Source organism: Carassius carassius, chromosome 15 (genome assembly GCF_963082965.1).
Source record: "Carassius carassius chromosome 15, fCarCar2.1, whole genome shotgun sequence".
In the NCBI taxonomy this organism is placed as follows: Eukaryota; Metazoa; Chordata; class Actinopteri; order Cypriniformes; family Cyprinidae; genus Carassius; species Carassius carassius.
The window spans coordinates 6,855,518-6,872,486 of NC_081769.1; the positions used below are offsets into that span (position 1 = coordinate 6,855,518).

A 16,969-nucleotide genomic window follows, 5' to 3' on the forward strand; every position below is an offset into this window, starting at 1 on the left:
GTGGATTTCATGGCCAAGACAAACACTTGGAACTGCCCTTGTGGCAAGGGGGAAAATCATGCCTGCACAAGAGTATTGCAAAGTGGGGTCTCTATCAAATGATCTTCAAAAACCTGCTCGAAGCAGAGTAAGAAAATGAATCAGCGCAACTTGAGGATCTGTCTAGCCAACAGTTGATCCAAAAATGGGTGCCCAGTGACAGGTTGGGATAATGAACTGGCACTTCAAATCTGTGATTTCTACTGATATCAGTGAACAAAGACAGCATTAGTGTCAGCTTAACTCAACTCAAACCTCCTTGTAAGTCCAAAAACACATTTTATTTAAACATCCTTGTCTGTGTAATGTCATAAAGATGAATAGATCAGCAAAAGGCTGTTGCATAAACTCTATCAACGCCTGCTACTTCAGCTCTTTGGCCTGACCCAGTGGTGCATTAGTGAGGTGATAAGGATAGAAAGGAGTGGACTAAAAAATACCATTATCTGCTGATAGATTGTAATTTTACGGGGAAAGCTGCTTAGTTTCCATTATGTGATTGTGTCAGGGGAACATTATTCGATGTAAATAGTATAATGACAGAAGAAAGTGCTCAGTATGCATAGACCAGCCTGTCCTGATGGAAGATCTAAACACAGCACATCTTAAGCTTATTGACAGGTCAGTCAGATGATGATTTAATATCTGCTGGCATTTATTGGAATTTGTGATTCCATGTATCCAAATGATTTGTAGAAAATTAGCAGCACAAGCATTCAAGGTCCTAGAGAATACTTAGTAGAGATGAGGGACTTCTTTCTGTTTATGCCAAACCCACCTCTATTGGTTTGTTTCCATATGTTCCAATGTTTTCATTGTTCCAGTAACCCAGTAACATTAACACCTGGCAAATTGTACTTAAGTCTGTTTGATGACACCAAAGGCTATTTCTGGCCATTTTCTCAAACAAGTTGTGCTTACAGATGAGGTCTGACCATAGTTTTGGAAACTTTCTGATCCCAAGACCCAACTGGCACCTGTAAACAGAAGAAAATCATCAAGGTATAGAATGACGTGAATTTTCCCAAAGGTTAGATTCAGTAAGATGTTTACTCTTGAGAATTTGTAGGTAAATATTTTGGACTTGACCATTTCATTTATTCACCCTACGTAGGACAAAGTGGTTTCAAGAATGGATATTTGTTCCACATTTATTGTTTCATGTAATTTTACTTGAAATTGATATTTCATTTTTGACAATTTTAAATGAAAGAATTCACAGCCTGTTTTGTTCATATTTACCAAGGGTGCCAATATAAATGGAGGACGCAATATATTTATAATTTTTCCGTTGCTATAGGCAAGGCAAAAGTTGTTGAAAAAGGTATACTGTAAACTGATGGTAATCAGCAATAGAATCTACAACCAAAACTACACAAACATCAAATTTAACAAAATCTTTGTTGAAAAAGAAATGGTCATGAGTCAGCGACTCCATTACGTTGATTGATAACGCTTTTTCTCTCAGATGTCTTTCAGAGTTGTGGAAAGAATGTTGTTTTCTTTTAGGGCTGTGCCCGTGTGTGTGTTTAGTCAGATTTAATGTAGCTCAAACAATAACACTTGTATGATCACGACTGAACTACAGGACTTTGAACACAACACACTTAACACTCAGGTTAGTAATGTAAAACTTACATCAGTTTACAGACCCTACAAGTCCATTTTTATGTAACCAGACAAATTCCTGACTAATATTATTATATTTTTTTTGGCTTTAGTTCTTGGGCTCCTCTGCCATAGCTGCAAATTCATTCTATATCCCAGTCCTGAATCACCACAAGACATCGCTGAACCTGAGTTGTATTCACAAACATCACTGCACTTCCTGAAGACAAAACTTTTTCAGAAATAAGCACGTTTCTCTTTAAAAGTATATAAGCTTTATACTGGTCATATATAGTATCTTAATGGGTCAAGTAAAATGTACATTTATAATAACACATACACACATCAGTGTATGAACACTTGGCTGAACGAAAACAGTACACTTCTCTTTAATGCTATAACAGTCACATTTGAGTCCCCGACTTAACAAAATAAACAACAAATACATAAATAGTTTCCCTTTCAGTCAAGCTGTTGTGAATTAAATACTGGTTGACCCCATACATGTATAATACCATTGTATGCCATATACCCCACACATAATGTCCAGTTCAGGTCCTTTTTATGATTGAAGCAACAGGAATTTGGTAACTCTGAGCTCATTCAGTAAGGCACTTAGGATTTGGTTTTCACCACCTACAATGAGCAGTGAGATCCTGAGTCCTCACAGAGAAGCTGAAGGGAACTAGTGGTGAGTCTCACTGCTGAGGGAAGCAGTGTGTGTCTCTCTCAGTATCTGAGTATTGTACAGTCCTGTTTGGAAAATTGCATGCCCAGTTCTCTTTCCCTCTGTGTGTTTGGATCTCTCGCAGCCCTCTGAGTTTATATGCGTCCTGTGGGTCATCGCCCGGGGCAGGATGTAGGTTTAACGCAGTGACCCTCAAACAGGACCAGGCTGGCTGGACAGTGGCAGCCAGCGACACAGGGCCTTTGACAAGGTCTGATTTCGTTCCAGTTATTGCAGGTTTTAGTGCAGCCAGGTCCACATGTGTCATAAACCGCGCCATGTTTGCAATGTGTGCCTACAGTGAAACAGTGAAATAGAAAAGACACTATCACATATCACGTCAGCTTTTGCCACATAATTAAGCTGGCTTCTTAAAGGGGTCATTGGACTCAAAATGCACTTTTACATGTTGTTTGAACATAAATGTATGTTGGCAGCGTTTGTACACAACCACCCTATAATGATAAAAATCCACCTAGGTTTTTTTTTTTTTTATCCACATAAATAATAACCCCTTTCTTAAATCAAGCCAATCTCTGCTTCTTTGCTGTGTGACATCACACAGGCCGAGGCCCCTCCCATGATCATTGATTGATACTGCCATTTCAACATAGACCCGCCCTGAGTGAGCTGTCATCAGTCCGCCATTGTTTTATCACTGGAGCAGGGGTAAACAAGAATGTCTCCTAAGCGGTTGAGGTATTTTGTTGTTGGATGCAATAATAAACATAGCAGTCGTCATTTACTCCTGACATCTGAGCCGCTGAAGACGCAATGGTTTACTTTTGTTTTTGAAGGGAATGTGCCCCCGATCTATCTAAATGCGTCTATGTTTGCGCGAATCATTCGTGATCCAGCTTCACCTACAGAAGAAGTGAGTGTAAGGTTTTTAATGAATCTTTTTCCATTTTCTAATAACGTGCTAGTTAGCAAGTTCCACGACAAATGTGGCTAAAGTTTACAGTCTCATGAGAACGGCTCTTCACCCAATGGTAGAGAGGGGCGGGGTTAGAAAGATCATTAGCATTTAAAGGGAAATGCAAAAAACCCCGGCTTGCTGTGAACAGATCTGTTTTTGAGGTAAAATGGGTTGTTTTACAATACTGTTAAGAAATTTTAACCAAAGTATGTTATAGACTTCCATTCATTCATTATCAACTTGTGGAAAATGGGTATCCGATGACCCTTTTAACAAGAAATCCCAAAACCAGAGACAACACATGTTTTTAATTTTGAACACAAATACAAGCACTCATAAATTTGTCAGGTCTGACTTACTCATGCAGGTGAGCTCCGGTCTCCAGTGCACATGAACGCCCTCTCTCTCGCACGCTCGACTGTATGCTATAAATGACTCACAGTAACAGTTCTTATGCACTGGACACTCGCACATGTCTGTTACACATGACCTAAAGAGAGACAGAGATAGAATTATTGTCGGTGTTGAATGTGGAAGAACTGGCACCTGTTTAATGCTTTTCTACCCTACAAACAGTTAGTTTATTGTTTTAGTATTAAATATTCAGCATCGAAATGCAAAAGACCCTAGGCTAATTCTACAGCAGTACAATAAAATGGCATATGCACTATCCATGATCACTCATTAAGTTTGATGTTCGTCTGAGCTCTGATCTTTTATTTATCTGTTTGATAATGATGACTGTATAATGGGAAACTCACTTGTAGAAAGAGGTAAAGTCTACAGCAGAATGGCACTTCTGAAACTCCCAGGACTTGAGTTTTTGGCACGTTCTGTGTGCACGCAGCTTTACTTTGACTGTGCCGGGACAGAGGAAGGACGTGGGCCTGCGGTTTGGTGCCTGACACACCTCATTGTCCTCCACACGCCAAGACTCCGCAAATTCATCCACGTCAAACTTAATCTGGCCATCTCCTCCAAGAGAGTCGTCCCGCCTTTGACCGTTGTAGTTTCCACACAGTCCACAGAGCTGTGCCTTCAGATGGGGTGCTGCGACCACCTCCACCAGACTGTCCCCGTCCCAAGTGATCTCCAGTCCTGATGACACAGACAAGATGAAGAATAAGGAAAAGGAAACATGCTGCATTTGCCTGTGTTTGAGAAGATGAAACAGCATTTGAATCAAGTCATGTAGCAACCAAATTCATTTAAAACTACAGTTTTTCTTCTTTTAAAAACTCACCTGTTACAGCGAAGGCAAAACATTTTTTTAAATAAAGGACAAAATAAATGGTGATCAGAATCAAGTCCTCTAACATACAGTTTTCTTTGAACATTCAAATCAATTTTGACCTTCAATTTGGATCCTGAAAAATCTATGAAGATGTTCTTAACAGCAACCCATTTATCTATTGTATTGCAACTATTTTTCTATTATCTATTAAACAATGTGCTTAATATTCAGTAATATTATCAATTTATCTGTACTTTTGTTCAGGTGAGAACAAAATTGAACTGGATAATGAAAATCAACAGATATTGAACTGACTTTAACTGAATATTGACACTTTCTTTCCAGAACTGTTAAACTTTGCAACATTGACAGTTATTGAACTGAACTAAATAGAGCAGTATAATGACTCTATTTCTTCTGTGGAGGTGCTTTACAGCTAAAATTACTCAAATTATGGCTAACATCATGTTATTTTCCCTTTATATTAATGTCGAGCTGCTTCGAAACAATCTGCATTGCATAAAGCGCTATATAAGTAAATGTGACTTGACTTGAGTTAAACCAACATGTTAAATTGGAAGCTAGTTTGGAAGTTATTGTCAAATGATCATTTTAAACAGGCCGAACATGCTTTTTTTAAAAAAAAAAGGTGCGGCAAATTGTAACCCTCCTATACTATCTGTGCAAGCTGGAATGATTGATTTGAGCTGCGAGCACAAAGGTTGCTTACAGATAAATGTCATACACACATGGGACAGTTAATCAAATCACAATTGCCAGTCAAAGGGTCAACATTGTGCAAGGCACTACATTAGCTCATTCTTAGACTGCAAAAACCATTTTCTTACTCAGAAGTTTTCAGATGAGTTATCTTTAGTTAATATGCAGTTAATGCAACCCTAAAGCAGCATCCCAGTAGCTGACACAAATCAGTTTCGCTCAGATTGCCATACATTCTTTGATGAATAAAAAGCTCAAAAGCATTTATTTGAAATTAAAGTCTTTTGTCACATTTGAAATGCATTTAAAATACCACTTTTGATCAATTTTAAGAGTCCTCGCTGATTAAAAGCATTGATTTCTTAACTTTCAAATTACCTCAATGGTAGTATATCGCAATGTCCACAAAAAAATATTAAGCAACAAAAAAAATCTTCAGCACCAGTTCAGCATGTTAGAATGGTTTCTGAAGGATCATGTGAGACACTGGAGTAATTTTGCAGAAAACAACTTAATTAAATTTCAAGAAAAAAATTAATAAGAAATAGAACTGTTTTACTGCACATTTTGATGAACGAATGCAAAAACTAACTAACTTTGAAATCTTTCTCTCTTCTGTCAGAGGTCTGTCATACTCAAAAGAAGATTTGTAGAAGAGTGAAAGGCTGAACAACTGCTACTATTTCATAAAGGTTATTTTCTGTCATTTTTATTTGTCCTTTCAGTCTAAGTATTTGTTCATGCATATCTTCAGTGAGAAAAATAATTCACTGAAAAATAACTCACACCCACTTGCAGAGATGCAGCCACAATCACACCCCTCTGATTCTCCAAAAGCAATGTAAATAAATCTATGATAGAAAATCCCATAGCAAGTGCTGGCCTTACCGGCGATGGTGGTGAGTTTGAGCAGGTATCCATCCAGGTCAATGTGGACCCCTGTGCTATGGAAGGGAAGAGCGATGCGTGTGCCGTTTTGACGGACGGTCAGGTGTTGGTGAAGGCTGATGCTCAGGCCTGATGTGTGCAGCTCCACTGATTTGGTCCATGAGAAAGAGCGTGTGCGACGGCCATCGTTCTTCACCAGCACCGTGAAACTGGCCGCTGGGGAGCAGTCCTTAGTGAGCACGTATTTACACGTGCCCTGGAAGTTAAAGGTGCGGCCGTCAAAAGTGTTATAGTGAGGGTCTCCAAATACGGTACACACACCTGGCTCTGGAGTTACGAAAAGAGCAATAGAGAGGATATTTGTAGAGAAATAATGACTTTGTACAGTATGTCAAATAGAGAATGCATATTTGTATGTACGTACACTGAGGGCACACATGGAACTTATAATTAATATTTAAAAGTTTCATTGTTGAGTGTGTGATGAGCTGACCCTAGTAGTGATTGATATAACCGAAAAGCTTGTAATTTTATAAAATAGGCTACCTCTTCTTCAAAACTATTTTTTAAAATGTATTCTGTTAAGATTCACAGCTGGGACATCATGCGACGAAGTCAACTTACTATCAGTGCAAACTGGACAGCATCCAGTTCGATTCAGTATCTTGTTCTGAAAAACAAATGAAAAACTTTGTATAGAGACAGACTTTCATACAGTAGGAGACACAGCAAATCAAACAGGTTTGTTAGGCACTGCTGGGTGTTATCTAGAAACTAAATATTTAGGCCTTGTGTCCACCAAAGAGTTAGCCAGATGAAAATGCCCAGCCTGGGAGTTTGAGCTTTTAGCTGTTTGTTATTAATTATATTAATATTGCGGTAGACCAGGGATGTCATCCTGGTACAGACATGGATTAAATCAGACCAGCATGTACATTTTTGTAAAACAAAACTTACTGAGGGACAGCTGGTAATAGGGACACAAATCTTGGGCTGACATTCAGTATTCCCCTTAACACAGGTGCACAGAGAACAGTTAGCAGACGACCATCTGTCACCATCCTAAACCAGGAAGAGACAAAGTTATATACACTCATGCTCCTCTGACATATACGCTTACATTTGTCCCTGTTCTTGGACGTCTCACCCTATAGATTTTGCTCTTCACCCTGCAGTACTTCACATCTTCCATCTTCAGATGAGACTGGCACTCTTCACAGCACGCACTGCCATGACAGCTGCCAGGCGGTGAGCATCTCTTCCTGCACAGCACCGTAGAGTCCACACATGTGCAGGTGGTGCAGTTGTCATGGCTAATGGACGTACCGTTCTCATAGACATCACTGTGGAACAGACAGCTGCCAGGCGACAAGTCAAACACCCTCCTCTGACCTAGAGAAGACAAATAAGACCCTGTCATTTCATGAAAGCAAACTAGATCCAACTGCAATCAAAATTATTCAACCCCCCAGAGACTAGATCTACCTAGTTACAAACGTCAGCTTTTTTATATATATTGTATATATATGTATGTATAATACATACAATATATGTATGATGGAATACTAAAAGTGATAATGTCAACATATTATTAACAATTCTTTTGTAATACAACCCCTTTTCAGCACTGCTGTTTTACAGTAAGTGACTTATTTGTATGGTAGGGTGCAAAATTGTGATTTAATTACACTTGAGCAAACTCTTGGAAACTCAAACAAATCTGAATTAGCTTAAGCTGTTATAGATACATAAATCTGAGTAGCAAATGTGGCCAAAGAGTCAAAAGAGCTCTCACAAAATTGTATGTAATAAATCGTTTTAAAGTTCATGGCTACAAGAGGGCACTTAAAGTTCCTTGAGACACATCTGGCAGCATTACTCATATGTTTAAAATGTGTTGTACCAGAAAACTTTTGAGGCCAATGAAAAAAAAAAAACCCAGTATCACCAAGGGGAAAAATGTTTGATCAGAGCAACTGAGAAAACCCCTCAATTTACTTCCAAAGACATGCAAGATGACCTGACGAAAGGAGGAAAAAACCTTTCAATGCAGAGTATAAGAACACTCAACAAGCATGGCCTTCATAGTGGGACACCTCTCTTGATCAAGAACAACATAAAAGGCTGACTTGAATATGATCAACTTAATTTGGATAGACAGGTAGAGTTCTAGAATAACATTTTATGGAGTGAAATGACCAAATCAGAACTTCATGGATGACTGGTATGTCTGGTGCAAAAAAAGGCTAGGCCTTATGAGCAGAAGAACACTATCCCTATGGTCAAACATCTTGTTCTGGGTGCTTTGTTGATGCAGAAAGAGGAAATCGTGACTGTATGAAAGACATCATGGATTTTTTGAACGAACAGACAAAAGTTTGATGATGATCAGGATTATCATCTCAGAGTATAAATCTAAATCTACTCATGCTAGAGTCAGTAAATGTTCTTCAGTGGCCTGTTCTGTCTACAAAATTTTAATCTCTTTAAAAATATTTTGTGGAATTTGAAGAAAGCAGTGGTTACATGGAAACCAAATATGTGATCTGGAAGTTTTATAATACAGTATATATAGTCAGCGTGTATGATATTTGTCATTGTGAAAGTCTCAAGTCTGTACTAAGAATCAAATGCCGCGTTTCCACCGAAATTCCCCGGAACATTTGTAACGGGAACTTTTTTCCCCCCAGACCTGTTGCTTTCTGCGTTTCCACCGCGGTCTAAAATACCGTGAAGATTAGGCAAATAGACTGGGGATGTAGGTCTGCACGCGTTTCTCAATACAAAGTACGCTGATTTTGGTCATGCATCCTCGGTAGTTCGGACTTTGTGCATTTGACTCAGGAGTGTGATGTCCGCGACAACGCGAATCCGGTAATTCTACAAACAGCAGCATACTTGATATCAAATGCCTACCATGGCTACTGCTATTTTCCTCTCTGTATATTTACAATAAAACGAAATAGGATATCAAATACCACTGCCTCCTTTCGTTTTCATTTGAACATAATAACAGCTGCAGAAATGTACTTAGTTCAGGGTTATGTTTATATACAGCCATTACAATGAAACAAAATATTATATAAATTTGCCTTTTTTATTTTCATTTTAACATATAGATAAATTGAATACAGACCAAAGATAACCTGTTAGATTTACCCAAAACTAATTATATCTTATGTTGAACCACTAAAAAGACATCAGAGCCAGCGGCGAATGTCAGAAGGTCTAGCTGAGGTGAGGCTGCTCTCAGCGGATACATAAGCACTGAGCTCCCGCTGGTCGCGTGGAGATCACGTGTGGTTTATTTATAAAGCGCTGTCTTTATAAATAAACCACAGATTTGAGTTTTAAACAACTACATTCTCACCTGAAATAATTTTAAAATTACATTTCATGACACAATAACAGTAATAATGATCCGAATAAATTTTGGTTGAGATCACAATGCTGCGTAACCTTAACCAATCAGGATGTTTAGCGCCCAAGTCCTGTCCCCGAAAGTTCCAGAACTTTATTTAGTTCCTGGTTCCTGCAGTGGAAACACACCAAGTACTAGGCCAAAGTCCCTAGTTCCTGGGTAAAGTTCCTGCGGTGGAAACGCGGCAAAAGTTTCTTTAGGTGTCTTGATGGTTTTCTTTTAACCCCAAAACACTGAGAAGAAAATAACTTACCACGACACCTAGGACAGCACTGGCCCGGTGGAGTGTGTGTGAGATGAGATGGGCAGGACAGGACGGGACACACCACTTTATGACACATGCTTTGCCCTCCCTGAAAAACATACACATGATTATGAAAAGCATATCAAAACATATATCTGTGCTTCTGTGTGACACTGACATAGAGGAAGAAAACAAATGTTTATATTTGAAATGAAATGTCATGTATTAGGATACTATGGGACTAAAAGCGCATTTGACTTTCTTCTCTGATAATATGATAAAAATTGTTTCTGCACTAGTTCAATCTAATATTTAATGTTTTTCAAAATACTATATGAAGCGTATTACATAGCAAATTAGATTCTATAAAATTACACATTATATTTTGAGGCAAAAGTCTTGTTAATCTTCTTCAGTTTTGTTCAAGGAAAATGAGAATGTATGTGAGAGATATATAAGAATATAAGAAAATGAAGAATATGTACAGTATATTATTAGGGATAAGAAGTGGCCCTAAAGGCACAATAATTAACACACTAATAAACAGCTGGCTGACTTTTCTATTTAATAACCTGACATGGTTAGATATAGATGGTCAATTTGATTTATTAATTTGGGTGTCCACTTCAGAAATAATCACCAAATTTTTTATGAAACCATCGTATTTAAAAAATATGATAGGAACGTTCAAATTTATGATATTAATAAGTTATTAAATATTATGAGGTCTCCTTTAAAGCTTAAAGCTACTTGTTTTATCAATTTTTTTATTAACATTTTTAATGACAGTATATTAATAAAACAAAATAAACAGAAAATAGTATAGGAAACTTTGCTGAGGTGATTGAACAACTAGTATATTATGCCAAACATTACTTCACCTAAAGTGCACATCAACCATAACTCCTTCAAAAACAGTCAGAGTTATGATTGATGATCAGCTGATTTTCTCAGACCACATTGCTAAAACTGTCCGGTCCTGCAGATTTGCTTTATTCAACATCAGATCAGACCCTTTCTTTCGGAACATGCTACACAACTCCTTGTTCAAGCTCTTGTTCTGTCCAATAGCTGCTCACATAAAATTCAAGGCATTGATGTTTGGCTGCAAAACCACTGCTGGCTCTACACCCCTTTACCTAAATTCATTTCTTCAGACTTATGTGCCCTCTAGAAGCTTGCGTTCTCCAAGTGAACGTCGCTTGATTGTGCCATCCCAAAGAAGCACAAAATCACATTCACAGACTTTTACATTAAATGTTCCCTCCTGGTGGAATGACCTCCCCAACTCAATCCGAGCAGCTGAGTCCTTAGCCATCTTCAAGAATCGGCTGAAAACACAAATCTTCCATCTTTATTTAACCCTCTAACTTTAACACTCTCTATTCTAATTCTATTCTATCTTCTGTCTATCTTGTCTACACTGGATACAGATGCGCATTCACTCTCTGACAATGTTCACGCGTTCTAGTCTGTCGTCAAAGAAAGTTCGCTTTGACGCGTTTGGTTTAAACAGCTCATTTGCATCTTCACATCAGAAGGATCCCAGCGTAAGGAACAAGCGGATCGTTTATTTCTAATGGCATCCCAGATTGTGGCAGAGGATTGATCGGAGCATTGTTTTGTAAACGAGGCAGTGTCACGAAGAGTTCACAGAGAAATATTTGTTGAAAGATGAAGCGGTACAAGATCTGACTGCAGCTGTATCACAAACTGTAAGTAAACGATTTCATAATGTTTTGTCTGGAAATTACCGTTTTATTTTGATCATGTTGTCAAAACACTCGCATGCAATAGGCAATAGGGTGTTGGTACTGTTTCCAATGCAATGACGTTAGCCAATCATAAAAGTGGCCAAACAGAAGCCTTAAAGGGATACTGCATCCCAAAATGAAAATTTTGTCATTAATCACTTAAACCCATGTCGTTCCAAACCCGTAAAAGCTTTGTTCATCTTCGGAATAAAATTTAAGCTATTTTGGATGAAAACCAGGAGGTTTGTGACTGTCCCATAGACTGCCAAGTAAGTTACACTGTCAAAGTCCAGAAAAGTATAAAAAGCATCGTCAGAATAGTCCATCTGCCATGTGAGCTGAACACAGGCAGCATACGCTCTTCTGTTTTAGCAGTGCCACACAGATATGTTTTCTACATATATTTTAAGCTCTGGTTTGAAAGAAAAAAGCGCATCCGTGTGTCGCGGCTGACACAGAAGAGCGTAAGCTGCCTGCGTCCAGTGGATATTCTCCAAAATGGTACTATGGTAATGTGGAGAGGAAAGTCGTTATTTTTGTTTTCTTCATGTACTTAAAGTATTCTCATCACTACATAACGTTACGGTTGAACTACAGATTCTGACGATGTCTTTCATACTTTTCTGGACCTTGACAGTGTAACTTACTTGGCAGTCAATGGGACAGTCACAAGCCTCCCGGTTTTCATCCAAAATATCTTAAATTGTGTTCTGAAGACAAACAAATCTTTTACAGGTTTGGAACAACATGGGGGAAAGTAATTAATGAGAAAATGTTCATTTTGGGGTGGAGTATCCCTATAAACGACCCGTTCCTTAAAAAACTGGTCATTTTAGACAGGGGGTCAGAATGAGGGTTGAAAACAAAAATCCACATATTTATTTAGTTATTTTCGTGCAAAAAAACTTAATTAACACAATAAGTAAACCTCAAGGAAATCCATGTCATGACCCCTTTAAGGTATTCCTTTAGCCCGTTGTACCATAATAGTATTATAATTATTATATTTAATGTTCAAATTATCTGAGATGGGGTGCTACTGTTTGGTCATAGTAGAGTGCCCAGAACCTTTTGGTGTAACACTTGCAAGGGTTTAGCAGATAAACTCACAGTGCAGATGCATTTAATACAGGGATTCCCTTCAGGATGAAACTCTTCGTCTTCTTTATATAAATTCCCCTCGAAAATACACCCTGTGAACATCCAAAATATGAAGAAGCACTAGGATGAGAATCTGGCTGATTGGCAGAGATATTCACATACACCTAAACAAACACTACGTTTTTGCCTATGGTTTAATGAAGTGAAGTTATTGAGAAAATCTAGAATTCTCTTTACAATATTCTGATTAAACTCTGACTTGTTTTTAAATTGGTAAGTTTCCCTTTCTCTCTTATATCTTTAAAGGTAAAAGCACTGTAGGCTGTAAGAAAATAAAAGACACACACGCATAACATCATTGACTGACCTGGGCAAGTTGGGCAGCATTTCTTCGGATGGTTTTTGGGATTCTTACAGTGAATGACACATCTCACTTCTGCTTCAGTGAGGACACCTTCCTGTCCAAAGAAAAACATTTTTTTTTTTTCAGATTTATATATTGGTATGTGATTTCTTGTTATAACTATATAATATAAATATAAAACATGCACATATTGTACTCAAGTACTATTTCATCTACAATATATTTACTGTTATTTTCCCAAACCATTTATTCTGTTTATCCCAGACTACATGTCCAAGTCTTATAGCTTGTTAACTTTAACAAATATTAAATCCATCCAGCTAGCCACTCCCAAGAAGCAGATGAGATTGAGCCACCTGACAGCTGTATGTGACACAGGGCTTCACAGGGCTGATCCAGTGATGGGAACTGTTGTAGGACGTGCCCTTTAGCTGACAACCTGCAGAGAGAGCGGAAATTTTTCGATAAAATGATTTTAAGCCATGTACATGGAAACAATAATAATAGTAATTTTATATTAATAGATAGAATAATAGGGTTTTTATTTACAACTTCAAAATAAAATGTTTTTCACAGTAGCCACCATTGTAAGTTTGCTTTTATATTAAAAATACGCTGAACATAATCGGCAGATTATTGAACGATTTATAACTGATTATAAGTTTATTATATTGATTAAAGTTCATTATAAGAAGAATGTGAGATATTCTAAGAAAAATCGTTCAAATCAATCATATGAGAAAGAGGGAAAATGCTGAAAGGAGTCATGGCGTCTCCCAACCATAAGGTGGCAGCAATGTTAAACACAGCAAACCTATACATCATGACTAAAGTACCAAAGAAGTTTGTTTGCCCACACATAATTAATAATAACCAGATGACATTATTTTGAGTTATTTCTCATAGATCAGTTCTTCAGGAAGTGTGAACTGACCTTTGCATCTTTCACAGCAGGCTCCTGTCTGTTTGACCACTAGCGCACAGTCCTCTGCCAGCGGAGAACACTTCTCCTGCTTACAGTCTGCTTTCTGATTCTGTTGATACAAATACATATTTAAAGGACAATCCCTTATCATTCAGTACTGTGCATAATAATTTAACTTGCTGACAATGTGACAAGGATAAAGCCGTGAAATTTAGCACGGGATGTGATCTGTTTTCTTGATAGATCAGCATAATTCAATCATGTTTAGTTCATGACATCCCCATCAACAGCAGACAAATGCATGTACATAAAGAGTAGCATCATCTTCCAGAGATAAAACTTCCTGTATTGATCGCTATTCATCAACTCACATGCTACAAAATCAATACGAGACATTCATCAACCCATCGTATCAGCTCACACGCACTTACCTTGTGAAAGGCACATTGTTTGACTCTTGGTGCTTAACATAATGTTCTCATATCATTCTCTTTATAATGAGTAGCAGACACATAACATAGACCCATGCTGATTTTTGTGACCAGGACATGGATTACAGTAATTCCAATTGATTAATGTTTTACCATCTAAATTTATTATGTTGGATAGATGCAATATTTACAGGTCTGACTACAAAGTCAGCACTGAAAATGTAACCCCAGAGTGAACAACAATGTAAATTGCCTTTATATATATGAAAATCGGGAAAAAAATTATTTTCATTGATATATGGTTTGTTATGATAGGATTTAGCTGAGATGCAACTATTTGATGCAACTATTTGAAAATCTGGAATCTGAGAGTGCAAAACTAAATCACAATATTGTGAAAATCCTTTAAAGTTGTCCAAATGAAGTCCTTAGCATAATCAGAAAATAAGTTTTGATATATTAACAGTATGAAAATGTACAAAACATCTTCATGGAACATGATCTTTACTTAGTATCCTAATGATTTTTGGCATTGAAAGAAAAAATAGATAATTTTGACCCATGCAATGTATCGTTGGCTACTGCTACAAATACACCTGGTTTCTTCAGGGTCACATAACCTATTCTTTACGTAAGTTCCCTTAAATGTAACTACCTTACATATTTCAAATAGGCTATCTCTTGTATAATACTTAATTATTATCTGTATCTCTTCTATTCTGTTAAAGTTGCTATAATAGTTCAGAAAAGCACAGCCACGACTCCTCACTGCTGCCTCCGAACAGAAATGACTGTTAAAATTATGTGAATCTGCAAACTGCACTAGAAATATTTAACCATATTTCATAGTGAGTTCCCGCACAGGTAGTTCTAAGGTTTCAGATTTTCTCACCAGACAGACGCAGGAGATGCAGGGGTTGTCTGTGATGTTGGGGATGTGTAACACTTCTCCCTCGTTCTCACAGCTAGCCTCCGTACCTGAATGGAAAACGAACACATTTACATGAGATATGTCCTCTAAACATTTTATTTAACCATACAAACAACAATTAAAGCCTGAAAAACTAAATCACGTAAGGGTGAGTGAATAATGGGTGTCCAAACTGCTCATGTGTAGTTTAAGTAGAGTTTACAAAACACACCGGAGATGTAAGCCACTTTATTTTACAGTGTGACTCTGTATTTAAGTGATTGCTTAATCAGCCAAGTAATACTACTTGTCTTATGCAACAGACACTGTAAAATAAATATTTATAGGCTATACATGACTACACAGCTAAGATCTTTTCACTAAAAATGATCAAATCTGCTAAAGCAAGACTTATTCAAAACCAATTTCAAAGTAATGTAAATATTTATATATATACACACACACACACATATATATATATATATATATATATATATATATATATATATATATATATATATATATATATATATATATATATATATATATAATAAAAATGCAATTAAAGCGTTTTGACATTTTAAATCGTAGTTTTGAAATGATAGAAATATCAAAACCAATTTACACGGCCACTATGACAAAACAACACACATTCCTCGAAAACACATCTTAATTAAAGTAATTGTATGTCTAATATGTAATGTTTTATGCAAAAATGTTTATATGATTACATTTCTTATGGATTTTTATTTATAATTCTTACCGGTAATTAAAGGTTCAGTTAAATGTGGTGTTTGGAGAATTAAAAACCAGAATAACAGGTTGTAGGTTACTGGAGGAGACTGACACAGCATCCTAAATTCACTCCAGACGCATTGGGGGAAAGAGAAAAAATGAATAAATAGAGTATCCAAAGCCAGCAGAAATAGTTTTCGTTAAGATCCAGAGAGAGGGGGACGTGGGTGTCATGAGGGAGTCAAACCCGCAACCTTCGGCAAACGCGCGCGATGCCCAGTCAGCTCAACATTATGACAAAAACGGTCCAAAAACAGGTCAACAGCGAGGCAACTTTCCGACAATCCAGGTTTGCAGGTCACAAACTCCACAAATAGTTTAAAACAGAGATAAGGTCCAGAGGTGTTCTGGAGTCAAGCGCGTGGAGAGATGACACTGCCATGATCCAAACAGAGATGTCCAGTCTGTGGTCAGAGCGCGCTCGTTCGGTGTCCGGTTCCTCTCTGACAGACGCACGGATGCACACTGCTGCGCATTTCTGGCGACGCCGATTCTCCTCCAGCTCCAGCTGCAGTTAAACATTCCCGCGGTGCAGGTCCATCCTCCAGTCCACGCAGATATCTGCCCCTCTCTATTTAAACGCATGTGTGGGTTTATAATCCCGCAGATCTGCCGTATGCTGAGGTGTAGTGAGATCCGCCCCTATCTGTACCTCAACATATCAGCATTCAGCATGGGCACACTCGTGTAACTTTCTCACCAAACAAGAATTTCAGCCTATTAGAAAGGCACGGGATAGGAACATGCCTTTTGCATGTAATTCTCAATCTTAGAATAACAATGACTTCATTCAGTGACCATTATCCAAAGTAGGTGCTAACTGTCTTCAGAAATCCAACTACTGCGTGCACAAAGGATTGTCAGATCTGCATTTCAAAGGTCAGATTAA

General features: G+C 37.7%; 1 protein-coding gene across 1 annotated transcript; it reads right to left on the reverse strand.

Annotated features, from left to right (window-relative positions):
* Positions 1-1,164: 1,164 nt before the first annotated feature.
* Positions 1,165-16,696, reverse strand: LOC132158057 (BMP-binding endothelial regulator protein-like). Its single transcript, XM_059567310.1, has 14 exons — positions 16,049-16,696; positions 15,268-15,353; positions 13,954-14,053; positions 13,376-13,458; positions 13,023-13,113; positions 12,665-12,747; positions 9,810-9,909; positions 7,283-7,527; positions 7,093-7,197; positions 6,760-6,805; positions 6,136-6,462; positions 4,055-4,391; positions 3,653-3,783; positions 1,165-2,669 (listed from the first exon to the last, which is right to left on the reverse strand). The coding sequence occupies exons 1-14, from the start codon at positions 16,137-16,139 to the stop codon at positions 2,488-2,490; spliced, it is 2,007 nt and encodes a 668-aa protein (XP_059423293.1). The 5' UTR covers positions 16,140-16,696; the 3' UTR covers positions 1,165-2,487.
* Between the last annotated feature and the right edge of the window lie 273 nt (positions 16,697-16,969).

What these genes read in the sequence shown, in the direction of transcription:
- LOC132158057 (XM_059567310.1), bottom strand. Translation starts at nt 16,139, where the DNA reads ATGCTGTGTCAGTCTCCTCCAGTAACCTACAACCTGTTATTCTGGTTT. An exon ending in AACTGAACCTTTAATTACCG is followed by an intron (nt 15,354 to 16,048) that starts GTAAGAATTATA and finishes TTTTCCATTCAG; the next exon opens with GTACGGAGGCTAGCTGTGAG. An exon ending in CTATTACCAGCTGTCCCTCA is followed by an intron (nt 6,806 to 7,092) that starts GTAAGTTTTGTT and finishes TTTGTTTTTCAG; the next exon opens with AACAAGATACTGAATCGAAC.